This window comes from Diprion similis, chromosome 11 (assembly GCF_021155765.1).
Source record: "Diprion similis isolate iyDipSimi1 chromosome 11, iyDipSimi1.1, whole genome shotgun sequence".
NCBI lineage: Eukaryota > Metazoa > Arthropoda > Insecta > Hymenoptera > Diprionidae > Diprion > Diprion similis.
The window spans coordinates 6298195-6325021 of record NC_060115.1 but is presented as its reverse complement, the minus strand read 5'-3'; the positions used below and the strand labels follow the sequence as shown (position 1 = coordinate 6325021).

The 26827-nt window shown below is 42.2% G+C and overlaps 1 protein-coding gene across 3 annotated transcripts in view; it reads right to left on the bottom strand.

The window, feature by feature from the left end:
- Positions 1 to 4210: 4210 nt before the first annotated feature.
- Positions 4211 to 26827, bottom strand: part of LOC124412290 — a 95572-nt gene continuing 72955 nt past the window's right edge. For 2 of the 3 annotated variants that reach the window (XM_046892038.1, XM_046892037.1), the window contains 5 exons: positions 8834 to 9062; positions 8302 to 8467; positions 7872 to 8150; positions 5075 to 5496; positions 4211 to 4530 (listed from right to left, as the gene is read on the bottom strand). In XM_046892038.1, coding sequence (XP_046747994.1) covers positions 4389 to 4530; positions 5075 to 5496; positions 7872 to 8150; positions 8302 to 8467; positions 8834 to 9062 — 1238 coding nt within the window. In that variant the 3' untranslated portion in view covers positions 4211 to 4388. Of the gene's footprint in view, positions 4594 to 5074; positions 5497 to 7871; positions 8151 to 8301; positions 8468 to 8833; positions 9063 to 26827 lie in introns of all 3 variants that reach the window. The other variant, XM_046892039.1, reaches the window with a different exon arrangement.

The window sequence follows — 26827 nt, the reverse complement described above, 5'->3', positions numbered from 1 at the left end:
AGATATGGCGTGTACACACAATGTGCGATGGTGGCAGACTTTTCGATTGGCGCGACGCTCAAGCAGGCCGTGCGAAATATGTGCGCGAAAACTTTGCACAGCTTGCGCGAATACATGTATAATATACAGCCTGTAGGGAAACCAATTTCAAATTTCAATTTTCACGATATGCAATCCGATGCAACGAAATTTACACCCATGCGCTTTATTACATGGATTGTAAGTATACCTACTCAGTTATTTTATCGCAATTTCGTCGAAATGGCAAATTGAAAATCTGTAATCACTTTGGGGTGAAAAAATTTTTAATAAAATTATAGAATATTGTGGTGAATAAGGTAAAGCTCGCGTCTTTTATAGAGGTATAATTTTTTATCTTCTTTTAGTTTTTTTGATTCCTGTGTGTGTGTGTGTTTTTTTTTTCTTTTCTTAATACTTATTTTCGTTTTTTGCTTTGTTACAATTGTTGTGTTTTCGATCTTTGGATTAATTAACTTCATATAACTAAATTAATTTCACATTTTTATCAATATTTACACCTAGCTACACGTTATACAACAGTATTATCATTATCGTTCAAATAGATCTCACTATATAGAACAATAGTTTCCTTTTCATATAATATATCTCTGTTTTTCACTTTGAGTTTTACACATATATGTGTTACAAAAAGAAAAAAAAATTGAATAAAAATAAATAAATAAATAAAAAATTCACGAACGGAAATAAAAATATTACGACAGAGAGCCAATCATCGACTCGTCAGACCTGATCTCGAATTATCCGTAAAACGAATAAGATTTCTTGCGTTTTCAAACTTCCACGAAAAATTCCACGAACAGTGAAAGAAAACTATAAAAAAACGCGGGAAATCGTGTAATATTCCCGACACAATCTGTCCGTGACCTCGCGTTCAAGTCAGAGATCAAGTTTAAGTTTATCGGATGATAAAATCGAGAGTTTTGAATGCGCGAATCGTGTGGTTGGACTCTCTGATGGTGTAAACAGTACACAGTACCTACTATACGAAGAGTTACAGACACATACAGTTATACACCCAATTTACAAGATACGCAAATAGATTGAATATACGGTATATTCATATATGTATATGTACATATTCATCCGAGTTAATACGCTGTTGCAGGTACCTCCATGTGTATAATATGCGTGTGGTTACATACATACGTGTACGTATACATATATTCTCTGCTTTACATACGCATATACGTTATGTATTCACATTATCTTATACAATATAATATAATACGCGGATCGTCGTTCGTAAAGTACATACATTATACAATAACGCATTCCAACACGTTTTGCACAACTTCTTTTTCTTTTTAACACTCATTGAAACTTACGATTTACATAATTACACGATTTACACTGACCGCTATAGATATTTCATTGAAATCATACGTTAAGGAATCGACACATCTCTCTATACGTGTTTCCTTGCATTTATAATATACTTTAGCTATGTGGGTTATTTGTTTATAGTACTTTATATCATATTACTTTTTACTTTCTATATTACACATCATGTATACATATATATATATATGTTATTTCATACCTATATGTATATATATACAATGTGTGTGTGTATTATATATTCTATGCCACGTATCGAATTTTTATTATTATTATTACTATGATTATCTACTAAAAAAATTTTAAATAGGCTACCGTAGGTATCAACCCAATCTGGGAGTTTACGGCTTTGATTATCATCACGTTTGTACAAAAATAATTACTTACTTCCATATTATAGTGATTTGTTTTCTTTTGTTCTTCATTTGATTATTATTAATATTATTACTTTTATTCTCGTTTCTCCCCATCCCGAACATTTTTTCTTTTTTTTTTTTTTCTTACATTTATACATTACACACTTTCAATTCATTTATTGCAGGAATCGTTCGTCGTGTTATCTCAAGTGTCTGTTTGTAATTGTCGGATCCGATGCCCGATCTATGAATCACGTCGATATTACAACTCTCTTTTTTACGTAACAACAGTATTTGCAAGAATCAAACGTTTTCGCCGATCTTCTTTCAACGAAACTATTCACGTTGCAGTAAAATTGTAGCTTATTTTAACGAGGTGTCGGTAAATTACATGAGGAAAGAAAACAGTAACTTGAATAGAAAAAAAGAAGAAAAAAAAAGGAAACACCGTTACAAGTTGGCTTTTAAATTTCCCGTAACGTATAACTGTAGATACGATACGCTGCGAAATGCATATATAATATTATAAAATGTGGAACACGCAAGTCGTAAGCTGCTAATGGATCGCGGGGAAAGTTTAGCGAGGTGCTCAGGAGGGAATTTATGTGCATCTATAACAGACCAGACAGTCGATCGAACGGGAGACGTAAAATCTGCGGATCACACGCTTCACTTCCTATTTCATAATTTTCTTTTTCTTTTTTATTACTATTCTTCAATCGTTTTTGAAAAAAATTAGACACGCGAAAATAATGAACAGCGCCAAGAACTTTGCGAAAAGTGCGCGATATATTATAAGGGATTCGTTTGTCACTGATGGAATTTAATGTTCTTATCAGCTATGCATGTGTGGGAATATATTACGAATGGGAATCCCTATTCCGAATAGACTCGAGCACGGTCGCAATATCAAATATTTCCAATACCGAACAGCTCCTCTCACCCCCGGATTCCAAGCGACGCGGGGGGCTGAGGGATGGTAAGCCTTCTTAACCCAAGGACCGCATCGCCCCAATCCCAGAAGCTCTTTATGCTCCACCCGATGTCGGCATTATTGAAAATAGTTCCAGGACACCCGCGTACGACTAGCTCTAGCCGAATTGTGCTTGCGCTGGTCGAACTTGTCGCGATTATAACGGGCCGATGTCCTTCGTCCAGAAGTCCCGAAGGAATTCCCATGCATTCGACAATTGAAAGAATTTTTCAAACAACTCGGGTGAAAAGTTTAAAAGAAAAAAGTAAGAATTTAAGCTAATTTCCTGTTAAGATTGCAGAGCTGATTGTGAGAGCGCGAATTTATTTTTTACATAATTGTTAGATGCACTAACGTTTACGTGCGAGTGCGTGTGTGTGTGTGGGGATAGGTGAATTATATACGCATCGCAACTTTATCGCGTCAATTGCAGAGTAATGCTGTTTCGTGGCTATTATTCAATTTGCTAATTTTTTTTCCCCTACATTTAGCAGCGTTAACAATTTACTCACACTTCGTTTCAACGCCGTTACGTATTACACATTATACAGTATTATTTCGTTAGACAGTCTTGAACAACGACGCTAAATGATTATATATACAGTGAGGGTGGCCAAATTTTTGCGGAAAATCGTATTACGCAAGAAGTCAGGTGAAACTGTGGCGTGATCAGCATATACTTATCTTTACGGAAGAACCGAATTTACCCAAAGTGTAAACTCATTGTCGTTAGTTCAATTCGTCGCCAAGCTACAAGGGACGTGTTTTTTCTATCCGTCTTCATTCTCAGCGTAAAATAATCTGCAATATTCCGGTAAATTTATCTCGAAGTTTCAATCATACGGATAGCAGCTACGTGATGAAAATTTTTTCATTGGTATAGGTAGGTATACTTTGTAAAGAAAAATATAAGCGTGTTATTTCATACCTATACTTTATTTTCAACCGAGGAAAGTTTTTTCTACCCCACCGGCTATACACATAGTTGAAAGAAAAATATATGCCAACATTGTACGCGTATAGCGTGGAATTTGTTAAACGAGTAAGAAATCGCGGGATCCCCGGGGTTCGGACAGAATTCAATCAGCATCTACGTGTACACTTTACAGGCCACCCCACATATATGCGTATGTAATGTATATAATTTATACACATATATTATACGTATTTGAAAATATCCTGCAGGATCGAATTCACGTAAAATTACAATGCAGGTAGTCGAAGCCTGCGACAATAGGGCGAAATTTTTCATCTAGTAAATAAACGTAAAGATAATAAAAATTTAAAATAAGTTAAAAAAAAAAAAAAAAAAAAAACAATTGATTCTTTCCCATTAATATTAACAAATCAAATATATATTTTTTTATCTCTCCGCTATTTTCGACGAGGGACATAATTTCGTCCGTTTGCCGTTTACTTTCGTCCTACAATATATAGGTATACCCTCGAATTTCAATTTTCTCTATTTCATTTTCTTTTCATCCGGAATATCTGTATTCAGAAAAACATGATCATCACACCGATGTATCGTACGTGCCATATACCTGTGTATATATATACATATATATACGTACATGATATAAAAGAGAGGTACGGCGCGTACGTCGTATCGACTGCGAGAGATATTATACGTACCCTAAATTCAACCCTGCGAAATGCCTGTGCACGAATAAATGTAATTAAAAAAGCGTCTCCTGGGACCAGGCGGGCGGCGCGGATGGCAGAGTTACCGGGGGCCGATGCCTCAGCTCGATTGGAGGTGTGTGAGGCGGTGACTCGATGCTGTTGCTGCTGCTCGTCGTCGACGCCGTAGGCGGCGATCTGACAATATCAACGTCTTCCATTTCTTCCCAGTATTACACATTCTTTTTACATTATTCATTACTTCGGGACGATTACAAATTTCAACGCGAATTTTCACAGGCGATTTTTCCACCGGTTGATTCTCAAAAATTTGTGATTAAACCGTGAAGGAGGTGACCATACTGTGACGTAGTTTAAAGTTATGCGAAATAGTATTTTTATTTATCTCAAATGATTGGAATGAATTTTTCATTTTTTTTTTTTTTAATAGGTGATAGTTGGAATAGAGATAACATTTTTGTATTATGTAAGTGAGGCGAAATAAAGTGAAAATTTAATTTGTATTTTACACTTTACTTCCCGCTAATTACGAAACAAAATTTAACTCGCATTTTATTTCATTGACAAATTTACAAATTGCGTAAATAATTTCAAGTGACAAAGTCGAGTGTGTAGAGAGCTGCGACGCAGAATGGTCAACCCCCGAAAAAAGGAGCTTGATGGACCTTGAGAGGAAGGAATTCGAAAAATGTTAAAACGTAAATTACTCGGTATCCCTCACCTCGGCGTCTCGACGGAAGCGCTGATCGTAAGGCAGGTTCTACAGGGTTTTGGAGGCGCACTGGCTCGTCGCCTGGGCACGCAACCAGCGGCGCCGTCCCATCTTTCCGGTAGCTGTCTTCGCCTGGGTGGAACCCTCAGGAATCGCCGACAGCTCGGCCCCGGAGTGTCGGAGTCCGTCGAAAAGCCCGAGACCTCGTCCTCGGTGTCGAGGCACTCGCAGTCCTCCCGCATAACGTCGAGCTCCTCCTCGTCGAGAAAGACTGAATCCGAACCCAGTGACCTGGAGTCCGGGTCGGGAGGGTCGACGCTACCCATGGAAGCCAGGGGCGCCCGTCGACCCGGAGGACCCATTCCCATCGCCCCGGCGTAGAGGCCAGCCTCACTTCCGCACGGGGACATGTCAGGGGTCGGCTGGATCACCTGCAGCGTTTGCCAAAAGGAGAGGAGAGATTTATAGGCGGGAGGGGGGATCGAGAGACTGGGGCAAATTTTTCACCGTCCTCGAGATTTTACGATCGAGTTGCGAACTTTGGTTATTTGTTATTTCGAAAACTTTGAGGAGCTTGGTGGCTGGAAATATTGAGCATTTATCAACTTATTTTGTTTTTTACAAAATCGGAAAAAATTACACAAATCGAAAATACTGGAGTCGTGAATGAAAAAATTGTTTCAAAATTGTCAAGAAAATTTAGTAAATTTGTTCGATTTCACTCTAGGATGGTTTATTATATTTATCAAATTGTTTTCTAAGTTTCTGGTGAAAATCTTAGTTTCATAATTGAGCCAGTTTTGAATATTTAATTTTTAAACATTGCACTGTATTGACTTTGAAGAAACGATGGCAATATTGAATTGACTTCAACAGTCAATTCTACAGAAAAAAATTGGTTTTTGTGATTTCGTAGAAAACAGTGAACCATCGAACAGTTAAATAAAACGGAGTCACACGATTTTTGACCGTTTTGCGACTATTTCATAATGAAATGATTAAATTCTAGACATTCCGAAGCGAATTCTGCAATTTCGCTTTTGTTCAATTGGAGTCCGTACATATGTTTGCATAAAATTTTTAATTACATTGGTAAAAATTCTCTAACTTGTCTCTATCAAAAATCCTCGTAAATTATATGCGAATTTTACTCGTTTCGAGTGAAATTTGTAAAACTTTTGCATGATCCAAGCAAAGTTTTACCGGCGCTCTCGCATTTATATGAAACAACCCTTGAAAATAGTCGAGTATTTTTAAAAGTGACGAGTGGTATAAAATTTTTACCCACTAGATTAAAACTCGCATATAATTGCAGATACAAAGATTTTTCTAATATCACTCAAACTGCTGTCTATACAAGGTGAATCTCTGTGATTGTACAAATTGGGCCACTATTGTAATGAAATGTCAATATCTCCTGCAAAAACTCTGAATGCGGAGGATTTAATCAAATATAACTGGCTTATCCCGAATCCTAACAACCCCGAACTGATTCAATTTCCCAGAAATTCTACAGTCTGCACGTCGAAGCTATTTTACGAGGTACGTTTCGTACAAAGTATAACGAGGGGAAAAAGTTTGTGATGTGAAACTGCAGGACCGAGACTCGCGGACTTCGGATGATATTTCCGGCTTGATATCAACCGGAGCACAAGTTCCACTCTGGCGCCTCACAGTGTATATTTATACTCTGGTTTTCTATCAAATTGTAGCGAGACGTACGTAAAGTTTGAGGTTGTGTAACTCAATTTAAGTTTCTTAGCAATTTTTTAAACGCCTATCTTGTGCCGTGTAAGTTTGTGCCGGTCGGTTAGAATGAGGGTAACCAAGTGAAGACAAAATACTCCGGAATACAGATATTCAAAGCCAAGTATAATCTCTGAACGAGATTATAAATTATTATTGGTGGAATTTTTTATTCTGGAGTGAGAGATTTAGCGGAATAATATTTATATAGTTATGAAGTATCCGGATTGTCTTATCGATGTGATTTTTTTTTCTTACTTTCTTTTTATTCACATGACTCGTTTAATTTCTTATTGCAATGTTGTGACAAAATGGAAGTAAAAGCATGTTATTTACACAGAAGGCAAAGCTTGCGGAATTTTTTTTTTTTTTTCTTTATCGCACTCCACGTTCCATGGGGATATTCTATATGGGCTATATATAAAGAGCTACAGAAATAGAGACCGAAAGTATCTCCGCTATGTTTTTAAACTTCTTAAATCCGGGTGTTTGAAAGCGGGAATTTTTCAATAAGAAATCCTCCAGATTGCAAAGCAGGTAAAAAGATGCTCTCAAGTTTGTGTATGGTATTTAAGGCTAATACCATACACCATTTTGCGATGGTGTGGAATGTCGAAGCCTTGAAATAATGTACACGCATATCCTCGGTTATTTCATGGAAATATCAAATAACAAATTCAGCGCCGAGTAAATCCGCCTGCGTTTATGCAATTCAGACGGTAATGTGCCAAGATCCGCCTGCATTTCGGCAACATGGAATACATCTTACCAATCGAGATCGACTGACTCCTCACTCTCCAATCAACCGCCGAACCGTGAAACAAATGTCGATCGCAAGATGTACACGGATTTGCCGAAATGCAGGCGATTTCGTTGTATTGTACCCCGAATTGCATAAATGCAGGCGCACTTATCTAATTCCATTAAATTGCCCACGTAGGATATCCACGAAAAAACCCCTGAACACAAAAGTTGAAGGCCTTATTCTTTCTGCCGTATAAACTTCCCTTACCTCGTCCACCAATCGATATAAAGCGGAACCAAGGAATTTAGGGCTCACCTGGATATCGATCGGGTAGTAGAGATCCCAGGGTTCGTCGTAAGCGGCGTGCCTGGGGAACCTGGAAGGTGGTGGAAGGCAGGGCATCGTCATAGCGGATCCTCTTCGCTCAAGGTAGCTACTGGCTGTGCTGCTGCAGGTGACGGAACTGCAGCGACGATGATCGCCCGGAAGTGCTAGCCGCGGATGTCGCATCGGAGGCGCAAGAAGGGCGTCGTATCCGCCGCCTCCGCCCACCGATGCAAACCTCGGAACCGCGGTAGCGCGCGACGAGCTCGCCTTTGAAAGATAATACAAGTCCTTCGTGTATCTTGCGTACATTTCTCTGGAATATTTTCAAAACTCTCCCCCCCCCCCCCCCCCCCCCCTCTTGCCGAGGACGTCATTGCCGATAAATTGTACCGACTAGCTGAGGATGAGCTGGATTTACCTCGACGCACAAGGAGCGCCTCGGCCCGCGGTCTGGCCTTGGCGGTAACCTGGCGATCGCCTCCAGGGCTGCTGCAAGCGCCCTTTCCTCGGCCTCAGCTTCCGCCACGGCAGCCGCCGCAGCCGCCGTGAGTTGAGGGTCCTCGAGCTGCTTGCTGGACTTACATCTGCATCGAGAAGGGGGAAGAAGAAAATTGGGAGAATCTAACGAGCTTTTCTCTTCAAGTCGAATATGGAATTCTTTCTACCGAAACTGACTTTTGAATACGTGGGAATACAAGTGCAGCCTACATTTCCTACAAAACAGAGTCCGGTCAATCACTTCCATTTTGGCCGCCATTCTCTTGCAAACCGAAATTTTGGAAAATAGCCATCAAGCTGGAAGCAATTGACCGGATTCTGTTCTGCAGGGACTCTAGTGGTAAAAATTTAACCTCAGTCGAATGTGGTGACATTTTGATTGGTTTAAGTCAGACAATTTCGATGCATCGATTGATCGTTTACATAATACGATGAGGACGGGGTTCCCTTACCTGCTTTTATACACAACGAGTATGACCATCAGACCAAAGAAGCCGCCGAGGGTAGCGGCGATGCGAACGCCGGTCATCACGTCGTAAGTCTTGTAGAACTCGATCTTGAGCTGTTCTCTTTCGCTGAGGGTCGGCGGCGGCTCTGGGACAGACGCCACCTTCGGTGATCCCATCGTCGTCGCCGACGACCCCGTCGTCCCCGTGGCGTTGCTACCCACGCTCCCCATCCCTGGAAGTAAACATACAAAAGCATTGAATAAATAAGGAGTAACAATCGACCTGACGGCGAGTAGGAATAATTCGAACATGAGCTATTGCGAGGAACGAATTCGGCGCCATGTTCGCAAGGCAACATGGCGCCGAGCAGATGGTTTTAGGTAAATTGTGCGATTAGACGAGTACCTACAGACAACTCGACGCAAGCTATGGTGCTTTAGGTTTTGCACATCGGATCAATATACAGGAAAAAATGCAAAGAAAGAGCTCGTTCAAAATAAAATATGGCTCTGTTAGAGTAGTGCCGCGATTTTTGCCACCAACGAATGTGGCAGCGTGGCGCTTTCGTTCCAGCAATAACGGATCAAGTTCTAAATCCAGGAAAAACGCGACTCGGAGCTGTCGGTTGAATCTTTGTAGTTGTCAAACCTCCTCCGGAGTCATTCCCAGTAGATGTAGTTTACGAGTAACTGTAAAACGGCAGCGTACATCATCCGCGATAGTTAGAGTGTGCCGGAGAGCACTTGTCTATCGATCGTCGTTCCCATACATCCGCAGGTGTAGATATCTCGTGCACGGATACGATATACGATGACAGACGCGTCGCGTCGCGGAGCCTGGATCACGGGAGATTAAAATCGAAGAGGGACGTCGAGAGGGGGATGGGAAAACAAACGCGTCAATCTCAGCTGTGTATAACCGAAGGGAAGAGAGGAAAAAGTATAGCAGATATGCCAGGTCGCTGGAGAAAAACGGAAACGGAAGGAACGACAAGGTGGGTGGGAGGGAAGCCGAGGGATCGAATGGCCATTTTATCAACCCCCAAATATTAATAAGCTTGCATCGTGCGAACGGTGAAACTTTATTACTCATCTCGTAGATTTATCGTAATTTTTTATTCACGGTATTTGTATAGCAATCTTCAGAGCCACAATGATTATACCAACATAACGCCAACGTAACTAAATGTAATTGTACGATTTGCGCTTGATTGGTTAAGAAGCTACCAAAACACCTGAAACGAAACGAAATGAAGAGCTCAAGATCGTGGGAGGGTACGGAGATGAGAATGGAAAGAAGACAAAGACAGAGCGGAACCGGAAGTAGTCGATACCGTGCAGGGCTTGAGGGTACCCCTTGCTTCCGGCACTCCACATCGATCAAAGATTGAAGGACTGGGAAGAATCGAGGCGTGAGTTGTTCCGTCGAGATCTCTTACCACGGCAGTATCTAACGATTTAAAAAATAAAAACCAACGTGAATGAATGAGTGAAAAAATATATATATGATAAGAAGAAAAAATAAACACCGCAAGGCGACAAACAGCCAATCGATAGTCTCCACCCATCGGGACTCTCTCTCTCTCTCTTTCTCTCTCTCTCTTTCTCTCTGCAGGGGCTTTGTCCGGGCACACTTCTAGCACTCTCCATTCCCGGTTCCTCTTAGTCACGCACAGTAAAATAAAGAACACCGAATAGGTGCAGGCTTTCGCTTTTCTGCCTTCGTACCGTCTAGCGTTTTTACCTAAATTCTTTACTTCGCAGCTTCGCGCAAAGGCTGAAGATGCGGAACGAGGGGATATTCAGTCGGGGTACGAAGCCCCGATCCTGATCCTTTACGGGGTCGAGTAATATCGCCAGAGGTGGATTACAGCCGTAATACGACCGTGTAATTCGCAGCGTGTAACATGGGTGGAAATCTAGGCGCTTAAAGACGAGAGTAGCACCAAAATTTCATTCCCTTATTTCGGCTCTCACTTGATTAAGTTTCTCCAAAAAAAACAAAAAAATTCAATTTTTATATACCGTACGTTTGTAAAGCAAAGAAATATGAAATAATGACGGGGTATTTTTTTTTTTTTCTTTTTATAATTTAACTGACTTTCAGATACGTCTAGATGGGATATCAGGTCAGCATGGGTGGCGTAATATTTTTCAAGTTTTCAATCTACTGTTCTTGTTTTAATTTTGATTCAATCGATGAAAGAGAGAACGTGACCTAATTATTTTCAGATTCTTCTGCTTTATTCGCGTATAAATTTTTTTCCCTCAAAGTCCCGATTCTCAATACATATACTCGATTTAATTTTCCCCGTTTCATCACCCTGGCTCATTTGCATTGCGTATTCAAAAGTCGATTCGATTTATGATGATATTTCTACATTATGTATAGAAAAAGAACAAATTATGATTCGAGTTTTGTGCAGGATGCAGGGTAAATGGTTCCCTTCTTACATTCCAGTGCCGAGAATCGACGATTGCGGTATCACGAAGCTGCATCTCTTACAGAGGATAATGAAAAACCGACTCCCCTCACAGATCGATATTGTCTGTCAAATATCATTGCCCAATAATGCTCATTAATTAATACATCGATTCACACCGATACGGGATTTTAGCACGCCTCTGGGCGATGCCCGGAACCGCTGTTCAACTACGTGAAAATATTGACGACTGACTGTACGATGAGAGGCAGCAGCAGGAGCCGTGCACCGTGTACCGGATGCAGAAGCAGAGCCCCTGGGCTGATTCGGTTTCGCGATATTTCATCATGGCCGCACCGAAACGTCGAGTGCTTTTACCCTCGCGGCTACTTTTACCCCGTATTATACGCGCCAAGGGCTGAACAAGCACCGCGCGCGCCCCAAAAATTCTCCATGTAACGACGCCGTTCGTCCCGACCCACACCTCCTCCTCGTTTGCAAAAATGAAAATAATGATAATAGCAGAGTCGGTTCTAAGAGAATACCTGTGTATATATAAAAAGAAAATGTACGTAATTCAAAGAGCCGCGTGTATCTGTCGTTATGAAATATTCTGTCTCAGTCTTGTCTCAAAATGTAAACGGATTACTCTCGTATTTTCAAGTTAAATTAAGCGAAATTTCAGATCCGAGTGATGTTTCGCTTTTCATCATTAGAAACGAAATGAATGAGCGTTTGGTACTCGCAGATTACACGTCAAGCCAATGGTATTAAAACACTTTGAATCGTGAAAGACATTCGGTTTTGTACAAGTGACACAAGATTTTTAGAATATTTTCCGTTACAAACACAAAATTGTGATGAAAGATTTTCCCCGGATTGATACACGAATGCAATGGAATAATCATAAAAAAAAATTACCGAGATTATAATACGATGTTTAAGGATGAATAGCCCTGCCAAACGGTCAGAATCAAAATTTAGAAATGGAGAACAAAAATCGTTTGAAAAATCTCCAGCATTGTTATTCGCGCCAACAATAGTGAACGCGAATTTAACAACATGCCTACTGTGTAATAGACATGAATCTCAACACATTCGAAAAATAAAACAGTATCGATGATTTAAGAAAAGCTCTAATTACTATAACGTTCAAAAGGATTGAACTCTGATAATTCTGATCCGATTCTGACATTTTTCAGTTCATATAGTATTCACCGTAGAGACTTCCTGCAGAAATGGAATAAAAAAATTGAAAAAAACAGTTCATTTTCAGATTCATTCTCATTTCCTTGCGTTTCATTATCCTTAAATTATTAAAAAAAAAGCAAAAAAGCAAAAAAGGAAATCAAAAACGAATAGAAAAAATGAACAGTAGGTAATTCGCAGCTGAGCGAATGGAATATTCCATCCCGGGACACGCGCAGCCCTTTGGGGTTTAAAAAGGCCCCTCAAGCACCTTGCGAGCCGCTTTCTGACCCCGGGTCATCGTCTGCGGACGGGTTTCGTGACGCAACTCGGAGGGTCAGGGCCTCCGGCGGAACCGGGTTGCAGCAGTCGTCTTGGCGGCGGCGGTTCATCCTGGCGACCTCCCGACCTGGCGCCCTGACGGCTCGCCGCCGCTGCGGGAGGCCGCCTCTCCTCTGCCCATGTTCGCGTATTGATTCCCCTCCCGAGCCTACTGCAGCCTCCGTTATGGGCCGCCTCTCTCGGTCCCCCGCGTTGAGGTCACGTTGGGTTCGCCGAGGAAGACGAGTCGACGACGGCCGTGGAACGACGGTGAAACCGGAGGTTAAATTCCGCGAGAAACGGGCCGACCGAGGAGGGCGGATTTTCGGAAAGAAACGTCGACGTTTCAGACGACAAGGATTTTCGTCGTTTATTTATCCCAACGTAATATCGTCCTTCGTTTATTCGTTCAAAGTCGAAACTTCCATGGTTTTCAAATGACATATTTTATTACGTGAAGATTTTTAAAAAATTTTCTTATTCTTTGATTGCCAGAAAATTACCACACTTTTGTCGTTTCGAGTAAAAATATTTGCCAATTTATACTGTAGGAGAAATTACACGAACCGATCGTGAAGTCGTAATTAATGATTTGTAAGTCCGCTTTTTACCAAGTTAATCATGTTGCCAAATAATTGTGTAATGCATGTTTACGATAAATTGTTGTCGAGTTTCGCCCGGGAAGCTCCTGCAACGTTCTGAATTATAAGGAAACTTTTAATTGAGCCGTGTGCACAGGTGAGTTAAAGTATAAACAAGATCGTAACTGCAGGCTATATTAACACGGCATTTTTGAAGATGCAGGGAACTTGTACATGTAAACGAATTCACTGTATATTTTGATCAAAATTCCGGGGCTTGATATTCACTCATTGATGTGTATCTTGCACTCGCGAAGAAGAAGTTATATTTCTGGGCAATTTCTTTCTTTTTTTTTTTTAAACAATTCCGTTGAACTTTAGAAGAATTCATTCAAATTTTTTTTTGTATCGATCGATTAAAAGAAAAAAAAAAATATCTGGGAAAGAAGTAATTGATGAAAAATATTCTGTTAAATAATACGAAAGAGAGGAAACCTTTTTGTTCGAATAGTAAAACAATTCTCGGCAAAATACTTGACCAAAAAAAATGAATTTAAAAAACACGCTCATGCACCTGCAGAATTGTCCATCCGACGCACAGGTATTCGATATGAATTTTTTCCCGCGTGGGCCGCAGTGCAAAGAAGGAAATTACGATCATAAAAGTGAAAAATGAAAACAGGGAGAAAAAATACTCGGTGCTCGGGTACGCCGTAATTTTGTTCCTTTCTCTTTTCGCCCATTTTGAACGGCCGTTTTTCGTCTAACGTTCCGCGTTTTATCCGCGAAAATATAAAAAAGAAACAACGAGAAGGGGGATGAAGCCGGACTGGATAAAACATTAGGTAGACTCGCAGATTAGAGGCGAAAACCGAGTCGGTGGCAATTGGTAGTCAGCGTCGAGAGTGGGTACAACGAGAAGAGTAAGCCGATTATCGTCGGACGGGTCACCCCGTCATTAGCCATAGTTGTGCAATGGCCGTCGAGTGAATCGGGGGATCGACGACGACATCTCGAGAAGATGAGGCAGCCAAGTCTGCCATAAGGTATTGTCCCGAGATTAGCAGCGGCTTATCTTCCTCGAAATGTCCCTGCGGTTTCCCGTCTGGTGTGAATGTAAGCGGCGATTTGGTAACCGGGATTAAACCGAAGCTCGAAGAGCCTCGTTTCGAACTGAGAATATCGCTAATATTCGGCGGAGAGAGACGCCAAGGAAATCAATAATATCTTGACTCCGGTGTCCAATTAGCTAGAGGGGATAAATTTTGAAACACCGCGGTTATAATTCGCATTTTTCTTTCCCGCGTAGCATGTCGTGTCGTTCGCCAATATGCTTCTAAAAACACACCGGGTATATTTTATACATTATAAATTTCGGCGCGAGGAAACGCGAGGACCTCCCTTCGCATGAATATCTACAAATATTTGTCCTCTTTCTAGAGAAGAATAACGTTTGGTGTATAAAAATTTTTGGTATTTTATACGTGGGAAGTTGGCGAGAGGGAAATGGAAAGCGAGGGAAGATAAGGATCAGTACCTACGTTACACACGACTTCGATTGCGAGGAATCGCTCCTTTGAATGAAGCTACTATACACAGAAGCTTTTAGCCGTCAAGTTATAGTCGATCAATCAAAGTCGGATGAGACCGAAAATCGGTATACAACGTACGTGTGTAAGATGTATGATCTATAGTTGGTCGTCACGTGGCTGTGCGCAACAGTTATTTCCTATAAAAGTAAAAAAAATAAATGGCGTTTCCAATTTCAGAGGCAATAACTCTTCGCAAATTCGATTTTCGATACCATAATCACACGCGACAGCGTCAACTGGATCAAAGAGCGAGACAATCGGAGGGGAAAATAAGATTCGACCGCGGGGCGAACTTCGGGGATTACCCGCTTCGGATGTCCGTTCGAAAAAAGCGCCCCTCGATCAATGCTGAAATATTGACACGCCGTATTGCGCGAGTCGGCAGCCCGGAAACCCGAAAAGAAAAAATGTCAAGATATCAACTTTGGACAAGTCACGTGCACGTCTTTCACGATCCAGAATCAGGCGTCGGTCCATTTTAATCTGCAGTCCCTCTCCACGATCGGTGAATTTTTCGCAGGACATCCGTTTTCCCGTCCGCTATGCACTGCGGTAAAATCGGCTATGACAAGCGGATAATTGATAAATTAATTAACGGTGTTGAGGGGCAGCAGAATGATATTGGAAAATATTGGGAAAGCTCGTCTGCAGCGGTGTTCTCGTTGCATGTAGGTTGTGTTGGTGCAGGTACCTCGAAATTTACGTATTGCTTTTCCTTCGACCAAGCTCGATTGACAAGTCCAAAGCGAAAAGCGATTCTTCTACACAGATACGCCTGCAGACAGAGTCGAGTTCGCGGCCGCGAAGGAGATGAAAGAACAGCCGGGATTCGTGCTGCTCGCAGTACAGTGTACCTGAAATGTGGATTTTGTTCCTACACAAAATTGACGGAAGTGCAGTTTTCTCATTGTTCTACCTCGACTCGGCGTGTGCTAAAACGTATATCGTCCATACTTATTGTCAGTCTCTGCGTGAACACACGCACAACCGGCCGCTCTAGATCGGACCAATCTTCTCTCTGTTTGTTTCGCGGTTTTCATACTGTAAGCGAAAAGCTCACATTTAGATAAGTATGCTTTGTGGTGTTCGGTGCTAGAGAGTAGAGGAATTTGAAAAAGCCCCTCAACGAACCTTTGTAAATCGTTCCCCTTTCTTCGATAGGAATATACAAAAACGCAGATCGGAAATTTGCATGGAATTGCAAATTCAATACTCGAATATTTCTCTTTTTTTTACCGTATATATAGGAGAAATAGGTCACAAATCAGGTTTGTCGTTCTCGACGGTTATACTTTCATCCGATTTTTATTTTTTTCTGTTAACCGTACCACTTCCTCCGAATACTTTCACGAAACGAGCGGAAGCGCAACTGGTGAGCTTTTCCGTAACACGGCTCGAACTTTTGCGAAGAATATGAAAACGACGAGGAGGAGAAGGAGGTTGAGGAAGAGATATTCGCGCGGGTAAAAACCGCTCTGCAATATTATCGAAACCTTCACGGTCGTCCGTCGAACAAAGCGTGTAAGTGCGAACTGTTCGAAGGCGGTGGAAATACGAGGTCGAGCCGTTGCTGCACCCTCGCAGAATTTATGGGGTCAGTTAAAGCTGGGGAGGAGGGTAGCGTTGAGCAAGCTGCTACCACCAAGGGAGCAAAGAGACGGTGTTTCCTCTTTGTCAAGACGCGGGGAAACATGGAATTGCAATTTTCCAGGGGTCATTAAAACTCGGAACGGTGAAATGGAACGCGGTGCAGCCTCCGGCTGCTGCTGCAGCCTCGCCGATGGATCAAGGTCAAGTCGGAGGAGCGAGAGGGAGAATTTTCCGCATGGCTGATGTCACGGATAAATTAGGGAAATATCTGGCCAACCAGGAGGCTTCGACTTGCGCCGTGATAATAATAGAGCGGCGAATGTAATCAAACAGATCCCTACAAAGCCAAATATACAAAGACCCCCGCTTTCACCCCGCCTGCCGCGACTCCGAGACCCTCTCCTCAGTCCTCGTACTATCAACTCGCGCAATAATTGGACCTGGATGTACACGTACAGTTAGCTGTACTCATCTTCCGCAGTAGTTCTCATCCTTCGGACCTCACATCCGTAAGCTGAATTTACAATGGCAAAAAAAAATTTCCCCGAATGAGAATCCAAAAAATTCACATCGACTTTTATTTATTTATCTGTTTATATTTTAACAAGCAACGAAAAATGATGTATTAAAATAATGACGATACTGGTTTTTTTTTACTACTAACACTTGTTTTTCTTCTTTTTCCTTTCCTTCTCCTTTTGGCTACCCATTAATTTTTAAACCCTGCTTTTACCCCTTCGGCGATATCGAACACGATGGCAAAAAATTTTCCTGCGATAGCAGTAGTGCAGGAGGAGGGATAACGGAGCTACACCTGAATTCTTGCTACGTGATATGGAAAAAGCTGCATCTTTCACGTTGCACACTATAAGCAACGGCGCGAGAACCGTATTGGTTAAATCAAGATTCTGCACGTTCGAGTAACCCCTTTTGAATAAAATAATCACTGTTTGGTCTGCGTTTGCAGAATATTTTGCCACACACGTATATATATATATGTATATATGTATAAATAAGTACATAATACCGATATATACCGCATATACAGGCAGGTATGTTCACGATCCCGCGGCAGGAAAAGCAGCATCAAAACGGGGCGAGGAAACAGACGAAACGGATTTTCTTTGCAGGTTTTATCCAACGATTATCTCAAAGGATCCGCCGGATCATCAAGGATCAGATACTGCGGGGCCAGAAACTGAATTATATTATATATAATCTGTAGAGATGAATAAGTATACGTACGCCGCGCCTGTGAAACGACCATCATTCGTGATTACGAAATTTCTTATATTATACCCAACGCGGCTTACGCGTCGTTAAAATTTATCGTCGTTCTGTACAAAGCAGAGTTTTTGAATCATTTTTCCGTCGACTTGTTATACGGCTATAATTTTCCTCCTACTCGGTTTATCACAGCTCACACAATTCTCTCTGGTAAACGTGAATCGCAGACAATCGCCAACAGGTCGCTGAACAAGTTCGCCGTTAAATTACCATATTTTTCACTATTCGGTTAGATATCTTTTTTTTTCTCCCATTTTCACCCAGAGCTCTCATCTCTTCTGCAGCCTGGAGGCACAATATTGTACTCGCTGATTTTCTTGAAAATTTGAAAATTCGAAAATCCCGCGAACCTTATCTATGCATATATATACACATTATAAGCGTAGTGGAAAATACAAAACGTGTAGAGATATATAGCCGTCATGCACAGGGTCGGACCGAAAAGTTATTATCGGAAAATCAATCACAAGTGAGGTGTATTATACATACATGTATGCGGATGAGCGGAGCCCCCGTTCCATACATATATATATATATATATATATATATATATATATATATATATATATATATATACATATATGTATATATGTATATATGTATATATAAATCTATATACGTATATTTTTTTTTATATATCCTCACTTGTTGAATATCGGGAAGTGAATAAATTGGCTTGGGCTGCCGGTGCAGGTGCAGAGAGAAGAAGAGAGAGAGAGAGTGAACTCGCGGTCGATCGACTAACGCTACGCTTCTTGCCGGACTAAATTTAAAGTTAGCGATTATCTCGCTCAAGGTATAATACACCACGGCGCTTCGGACGACTGGTTTTACGTCATTTTAAAAGCAGCTAAATAGTCCCGGCCGTCGGGCTTCACGGGCAATTAACAAGCGGGGCGGTTCACCCTTGCATACAAGAACTCCTCGCCTGTTCAACGAGGCAAATTTTACCAGGCACTTTCCTTCCATTCGGCCCGTTGTCATCCTTCTTCTCCGCAGACGAATATTGCGGGCTTAACAAACCAGGGAACTAGGGTAGTAACTCAGTGCTCGTCTCTCACCTTGCCGTACCTTTTCATATCATATAATTTGCGGAATTGGGTGTAATTTTCTTTGCAGGACTGCGAGGGGGGGGGGGGGGGAGAGAGAATCCTGAAGTCGGGGAGAAGAGGAGTGGCAAAATCAAAATGCGGATGGTAATTGTTGAATCTCTCAACTTTTTACTTTCACCTCATCTTCCAGCTCGGCTACTTTTCCCCCTCTGTTTGTAACGGTGAGAAAAACTTGAGAAAATATGAAGAATCCTCGAGCCGAGAATTTTTTTCTTATACATTTTACATGATTTAAGAGTCAGCGACGCGAAAGTTTCTCGAATCGTGTCGTTACGAACTCGATTATGGAAGATCATTGACTGAATGTAAAAGATAAAGAAAGTAAAAAAAATCCAGACTCAATACGAAACGTATATATGCCATATTCCATATACTGCGAAAACATATTATAACGCGAAACACATTATACTTGATACGCAAGGCACAACGCATTTGAACACAGCTGGTGGAAATAACGTGAAATTTCAACTGTATCGCGAATCCTAGAAGCTGCAATGGAGTCTCGAGTTTATATTATGCCAGCGGATTCTCACGACGCATAATATTAATAACGGTGAATGGAATAATCCCGAAAGCGACTCCTCGCTTCAAATTAACTACGAACGTCCACGCGTTAAACATAAATTCATGTAATACGAATTGCCAGTGTCCACTGCGATGAGGTACTTTGAAAACGTAATTAACTAATCACGAAACGAGGGACGAAACTCTCGTATCCCTTCGAGAATTATCATAAATCCTGATGCAAGGTCGTTAAGAATTTGATAGTAATTCTAAACAGGAAGATCGCCTTTAGGGTGAGACGCGGCGGGATAGGAGAGGAGATAATTTTAGAAACTTCTCATTACCGTACGACGAAACTTAGCTCGCGATGTTCCTCTGCGCTCTGATCTCGCGAAAGCCAGCCAGACCTTGGAACATATTATATCAAGCCGTGTTACGGTGCTCTGAAAAGCGGCAAACACGGTTGCTTGAGGGATGTGTCTAGATACATACGAGATCCAAGATTAACGCCGAACACAGGAAGCAGCCACTCGACGAAGCCGATCTGGGTGAAAGAATTGCCGCTGTTTCGCTATCCGAGGCCGCATCTTTCCAACCAATTTAATTTATTGGCGGGTCGGTCAATGGTCCGCGATAGCGGCAACCCACCACTTCACTTCGAGGCTACAACTGCAATTTGAATAGACGAACATTCGGATCGTCTCAAGTGCAACTAGTTCACTTCATTTCAAATGATTTTAAATAAGACCGAGTTCGCGACGTCGAATAAATTCGAGTGAATTTGCCTGGCTCGAAGTGATTTCGAGATAGGTAGATACGTAGAGCAAATTCATACGTCCTCGGAGTACACGCGACTTCATGTTTATAACTCAAAGGATTTCTCTCCCAGTGCAGTATGTCTGACTTAAATTATGGACAACCCCTTGAATTATAAGTGTGGAATAGAATTTTCGTCAGTTTTAAGTAACGAAACGACAGCCGGAGGGTCAAGTGCTGATACTGCGTGAATAAAGATATGAAAAATAAGAGGTAAAAGTAAAAATCGTTACATTGACGTCCGTTGAAATTGACGATCGTAAAAAAAACCTTATCAAGAATCATAAAATATATCTATATAGGTAGAGTTTCATCACCCGCGGGAAAGGAGTCCATTTGACTTATGCATTTGAGCCTGTGCAGCAGTGCAGAATATCCCCCGTGTGGCAGCTAATTCACCCAGCATCGGATATGATCCGCTGAAGTAGGGCAGAAATGGGTTACGCGACGTTGCTGCAGTAACCTTAATTCCAGACCTTCGATTCATGCCCCGACGTGACATATACATACGTACATGTACATCCACGTGTATACGTATAATGTGGAAAACGGGTCGGGAAATAGGGGAGTGAAAATTCATACGGTAGCAGCCGAGACGCACATGTGGTTCGGGTTTAATGCATGCATGTAGAGAGGCGTATTAAGCCGTACAGACCTGGCAGAAGCGAGTCAAGGTGAGGAAGGTGCGCGAGAGCTGTAGAAATATTTCGAAACTGATGCGAGAAGCGCATCAAATATTCAATCCAAAGTGGTTTGGGGCAGTTTCGGCCAAATCGGGCCGAGGCGAGGGTGAAAGTTCCTGCTCCGATTCGTTCGGCGTTCATTTTATATGCTGGACCAGCGGTGGCTGTGTACACTTCTCAGCGATCATTATCATCGTCATCTAATTCCAATTAACCACCGAGTCGGTTACTGGGAAATATAATCTTCCAGCAGCAGCTGAGAGATGCAAATTCACCGCGAACACCCCGGTAGATTACACAAACGTTTCGCAAGTCCGAGCATATTTGCTTCTAGTTAACCGTACTCCACGTCCAGCCAACTGCACAACTGGTTGACCTGCGTAAACAGGAAATCTAGCCATCCGGTTCACGCGACATCCTCTCGCTGCCAGGATTTCACCTTCGATATACCTCGCTGTTTCGCGGGAGATCAAGATCTTGGAATTTCATTAATATCATTATGTAGAGAACAAGATCTTGGAATTTCATTATTAACGTTATAATATTAGCACGATCTACAGCAGGATGAAAGTTTTTATTATGATGATTGGACCAAGGTGGGTTTTAATTGAGTATCGAGTGACGCTGATTCGATGCAACGATTGAAAGCGAGCTCGAATCAACTATTAGCCCACGACTGGGGATGGTTTCTGTTTATATGCATGAGAAGAAAACTACGTGTCTTGTACAAAATTTAGACGAATTTTATTCGATGATATACGGCAGTTTGAACGATGGGAAATCTGTCTAATAAGCGACACTCCGATGTCCGCCAGTGAGTAATAAAACGATATACGAGTTCTGCACGGACCGCAAGTTAATCACACGGAAAGTTAATTACGAGGGGTAGCCGGGATAGCTACAAATACATATTCGAGCTCAGTACACGTTCATCCAGTTTATATGATATAAATTTCATCGCGAGCCAAAGCGAGATGAAAAGAAAAAGAGGTTTCTCGACACCGATAAATTGATTTGCGAATAGAACAATCGCATCGGGGCTTTATGTGGCTTTACTCATTATTCAAGAAAATTATTCGATCGATACTAATTTTGAAAGGTATTTTCAAAGCAAATTTTGAGTCTCGTTGAATTCTCGTGAACGGTAAAATTAAACAGAAGAAAAGGATTTTACGATTGGCGAGTAAGCTCTCGAAGCAGAGCTGGGGGGTATAAATATTCTGAAAGACGTCTTTCGCCCGTTTCCTCCGACGCAGTTTTAAACGGCGTTCAAAATTTTCCGTATGTTTAGGAGATAGGGTGAACTTAGTTTAAACTTCGATTAAGGTTGGAGGAAAAGGCAGGCAACCTGTGAAATCGAGGTGCGAAGGAGCTCGAAGCGAGACCCACTCGGGGCTGATTCTCTTGAGCGTTTGAAACAACTCCGTGGTAGAACCGCAGCCGACCTAAGCGACGGTTTTTCCTCGACGGTTAGCCCGGCGTCCGGACGAGCGAGACGAGTGTAGTAAAACGGAAGAGTACTGCAGGGAACCCTCGAGCCCTCGAGCAGTGGAGCATCGGCGCTTGAAATTTCCAAGACCTGCAGGTTCGTCGCGTCGAGAGACTTCTTCCTGAAGGAGCGCAGCGCGAGAAAACCGGGCGGCGACCCCTTTCGCTCACGACTCGGTTTAACGAGACAACTTTCCACCGGTTTACATGACCGTAATTAATGCGAGCCTGCTCTCATCCACGTCAAACAATACCTACCCAAACCCGGGCAAAATCACCGGCCGCAATTCATCGCTCGAACTTCCAAAGCCAGCACAGAACCAGCCTCGAAAAGCAGACGGCCATAGCCCGTACAGTTCTGAATACACTTAATTCCTTCGTTCTAGGCTGGTTTCCCGGTTTCTTTGTTCCCGCGCAGAGAGAACAGAGCCTTCTGTCGGCGTGAAAACCCCCGATCGATTTCCCCGAGTGGAAAAAAATTCATTTCAATTAACCCCTCAGTCGGGAATCATTGTACAGATTTAATTTCGACTGACAGATTTATTCGTACTCGTAAGGCGCGCGCTACTGAACACGCGAAACGTGTTTAACGAAATATTGTGAATTTATTGCCGACATTGCGTTATCGCAGAAGATGATCGAATCGTCGGCGAAATATCCGCCGAGACATTTCTCCATTTTTCACCGTATTTCGTCGTTACTTCAAAATCTATTTCAGAAGGAAAGCTCGTCTGTGTCGTGAAATTTTAATGCTTGCTTCGACCGTTAGAATGTCGCCGTCACCTCCTTGTCAATTGTGATGTAAATTCGGGTAATATCACGTTATAACGAGAGAAACTCGATTCCATTTATGCACAAAGTCCAATCCTGAACTTGGTCCAAATTCGAATATATATTGAATACCTAATTAAATTCTGGCAATTAAATATCTCCGATTCGTGATAAATCTTGGCCCAAAATTTCAAGTGAAGGCACCCGTTTTATTCCGTAATTCACTTAAATCAACTTATGAATAAAATTATTCTGTATTCAAGATGACTACGTATTTTCCTACTTCCTTTCGAACTTGTCTTGGTACTTTTCATTGTTCAGAAGTGCACTGCGCGACAATAAGATAAGTTTACGCGGTGCAGCATAACCTATAATTAACAATGAGAGTACTAGAATCATCAAATGTCCACAAAGAGTAAAACTTGATTAGAAAACTGCCGTCATAAGGTGACTTTCTAATTGGTTCACACACACATACACATACACACACAACGTCGCCTGTCGGGATGAAATAAGGAGTCATGTCCCCAGGGGGTAAAAGTTAGTCAGAAGATAAGTGATCTTTTGTCAATAACCAGGAAAGCGTCGCAGCCAGAGAAAACAACGAAACGACATCTACATATTGTGTGCGGAATAGGATTATTTCCAGCAACAACAATATAATATACAAAGTCGGATGATCCAAGCTGATCGGGAATTCTACGACCATTGAATTGCATCTTCTATCGTCATTTCCGCACTTCTCCAACACAGCGACACGATCCTAACAATAAAAATTTAACCATCAAACTAAGAGCTATGGATCACGTAAAAGAAACGAAGGCTCATTCGAGCCCCCGGCGAGTAACAAGCTCATTGTGTTTTACAATGGATTGATAGAGAGAAAAAAAAAAGTCACAGGTATCGGGGAGTTTTACGTGACGAGTAGAAGCCCATCGTCATGAAGTTGGAGGGTAAAAATGGCAAACAATGACAACGACAATGACAATTTTGATCAAGGATGAGGCGTACGTGCCAAGTTCATCGGCGAGAACGCACGCGGGATGATCAGGTTTTGCCAGGGAACCAGGGCGAGTGTAGTTGGGCTGCTAGGGGTGGATATTGATTCCGGCAACTCCGGGGCCCGCATGAAGAGAGCCGGTGCGCGGTGTAGTGGCCATGCCAAGTCAGCCCGGTGTATGTATTTCACCAACAGCCATACGAATGCCGCCAGAGTTGTGTTGGCCGGCAGAAGTATACGGGAGTTCGTATCCACGGGCTCCTTTACGCACTCCAGGTCACGGGGTCAAACCTCAGGGGCGCTCGCCTTTTCTAACCGACAGTCCTCGGCTCTGCACCCCTGCTTCACCTTGTCCATTCTTCTCTTATTTCGCGGCCGAAATACCGGTGACGGTGTCCGAAAAGAGGCGTTGAAATAAAAGTTCCACTTCCGGGTGTGAGAGGTTTCCAGTGGACTCTAGAGCAGCTCTGGAATCAGACTTGCTTATAGTTTGAGAGAGATGTCCAGTCAGATTGATTCGACTTATAATGCCTTTGGTGCTCGTCTCTGTTGCTCCTCCTGATGCTGCTGTGCAACCACTGCACAAAGCAGGCATTGTAACGCGCCTCTATATGATTGAGCGACTCTCATACCAGGGCGACATCAGAGAAGTACAATAGTTACTGTCCTCGTGGTGCTCTTCCATGCGCACATGTGTCTCTCTAACTAGCCACCCTGTTCCTGGTCCTTGCATGGCATCCGGATCGCCGTCTTTTCAGAAGAACATGAGAAGGGCTTCTCATGTGCACGGGACTTGATTAAAGAAACATCAGAATCAACCACCGACGGAGAAGTAGGAGATTATTAGGAAGACCCGCGATGTTAGCCACGGTTGGTGATTTCATTGTCTCCGCGTCTTTCTAGTCTGGCGAAAAGGAATAAGGGTTCGTTTTGGTAATTCATCGACCGAACCATCGCTCATGGCTTTTCTCATTGTTACTCATCAGACACAATGAAAATGAAAATGAAATATTCCAGGCATTGTTACGTACACTGACAACCGCTGCCCGCTGTGACGTGTGATGTGAACTGTTTGGAAACCAATAAAGGCCTTGTGTCTGGATCACCGCCGATTCTGGATAATCAATTTAGTCTTATTGTCCGTTAATTCGAATCACTCGGAATTGACTGTCCCTCCCCATAATTTCATCTTATTTTCACGATGTCTGTATTACCGTAAGAAACTTTACTTCGTCCGATAGATAAACGTATGAGTATGAAAAGTTATGAAAATGTTGTGCAATGCGTGCTCCAGATTTTTTACTGTTGGAACATTTCGTCGATTTATCGGGCTATAAGTTCACGTCACATCCTTGATAGTCTTGGCAAGCTTTGGCTCCGTTGTCTTGGCTCCTGTTTCTCCAGAAATTTTCAAGCTAGTACTTCGGATGTTAATAATTTAAAAATTTTCCTGGCACTCCAATTCTGACTCTTCTTACGTTCGATCGCTATCTCCGGTTATGTAGTAAATACGTTGAGTAAGTTGGAGAGACACGCCACCGGATATTCAAGCACCACAATGACGATCCATTAGGATGAACGTTGCTTCAGACGACACGTGCCAAAGTGATATTGTCCTTATAATACAGGTCTTTCGTAACAGAAACGAGCACGTGGCTTCGATTACACAATATTTAGGATTTTGTTGAAATTTGTTAGTAATAAAACACTACGGGCTAAGGGACTGTATACAAATTGCGTTACACTAATGGGGTAGGAGGCGAGGGATACCGAGACAAAGAGCGACGACATGCGGTAGGGGAAACGGGCCAGAGAGCAAGGGTCGTGCAATTGTTTTTCAGTTTTTGTATAGAATACGACACACAGTGTTCGGACGAATTTTTCTGTGGCGAAATTTGGTGAAATAATTTGATCGCTAAGAAAAGTCAATCTGTTTTCAACGAAATGAAGGATTCTCTGGTGAATGAAAACAGCGCGACCGTCGACATGGACACAACCATCTCAATGGCGGGTAAATTGACTAGTTACAAAATGGGAGTGAAATCTAAAAATCAGAGAAAGGGAGCATAAGGCGAATTATTTATATAATGATCTCCCGATTCCGGCAGGTCTGGGAAGGTTTCGCTACAAATTTCACGGGTTCAAGATGCGCGCTGCCAACGATAAAGGGGAAATTTCAATTATGTATCGTCAGTCAGGGAATACATTTCACAGCAACTTACGGGGACGATTATATTATGCTTTTTATAGGAGTGGAGTTGGGATCTGGGTTTTGTGACAGTTAGATCTTGGAAAAGCTTCCAAACCTATTGGTAATGATGGGGCTGCCGGATAGTCCAAAGTATTTGGTTCCCATTGGCGAACACAAAGAGCCCATACCTAAGCGTCCGCGAGGGAGTCTTCGCAGTAAATACAGACCGCCCCTCGCAAGAGTATCCGGTAAATTAGTCATTAGTCACCTGCTCAGAGGCGCCCTTATAATTAGTGATCATCTGACAATTTCCACGTCGGTAGGCACGCGATGTCACGATCGCGATAGAGGATGACAGGAAAGTGACGGATTGTCAGCGGAATGGTCAATTCTTTTGTGTGTCACTTTTAAAAGCCATGGAGAATCAAGTGGATCCAAAAGAAAGAAAGAA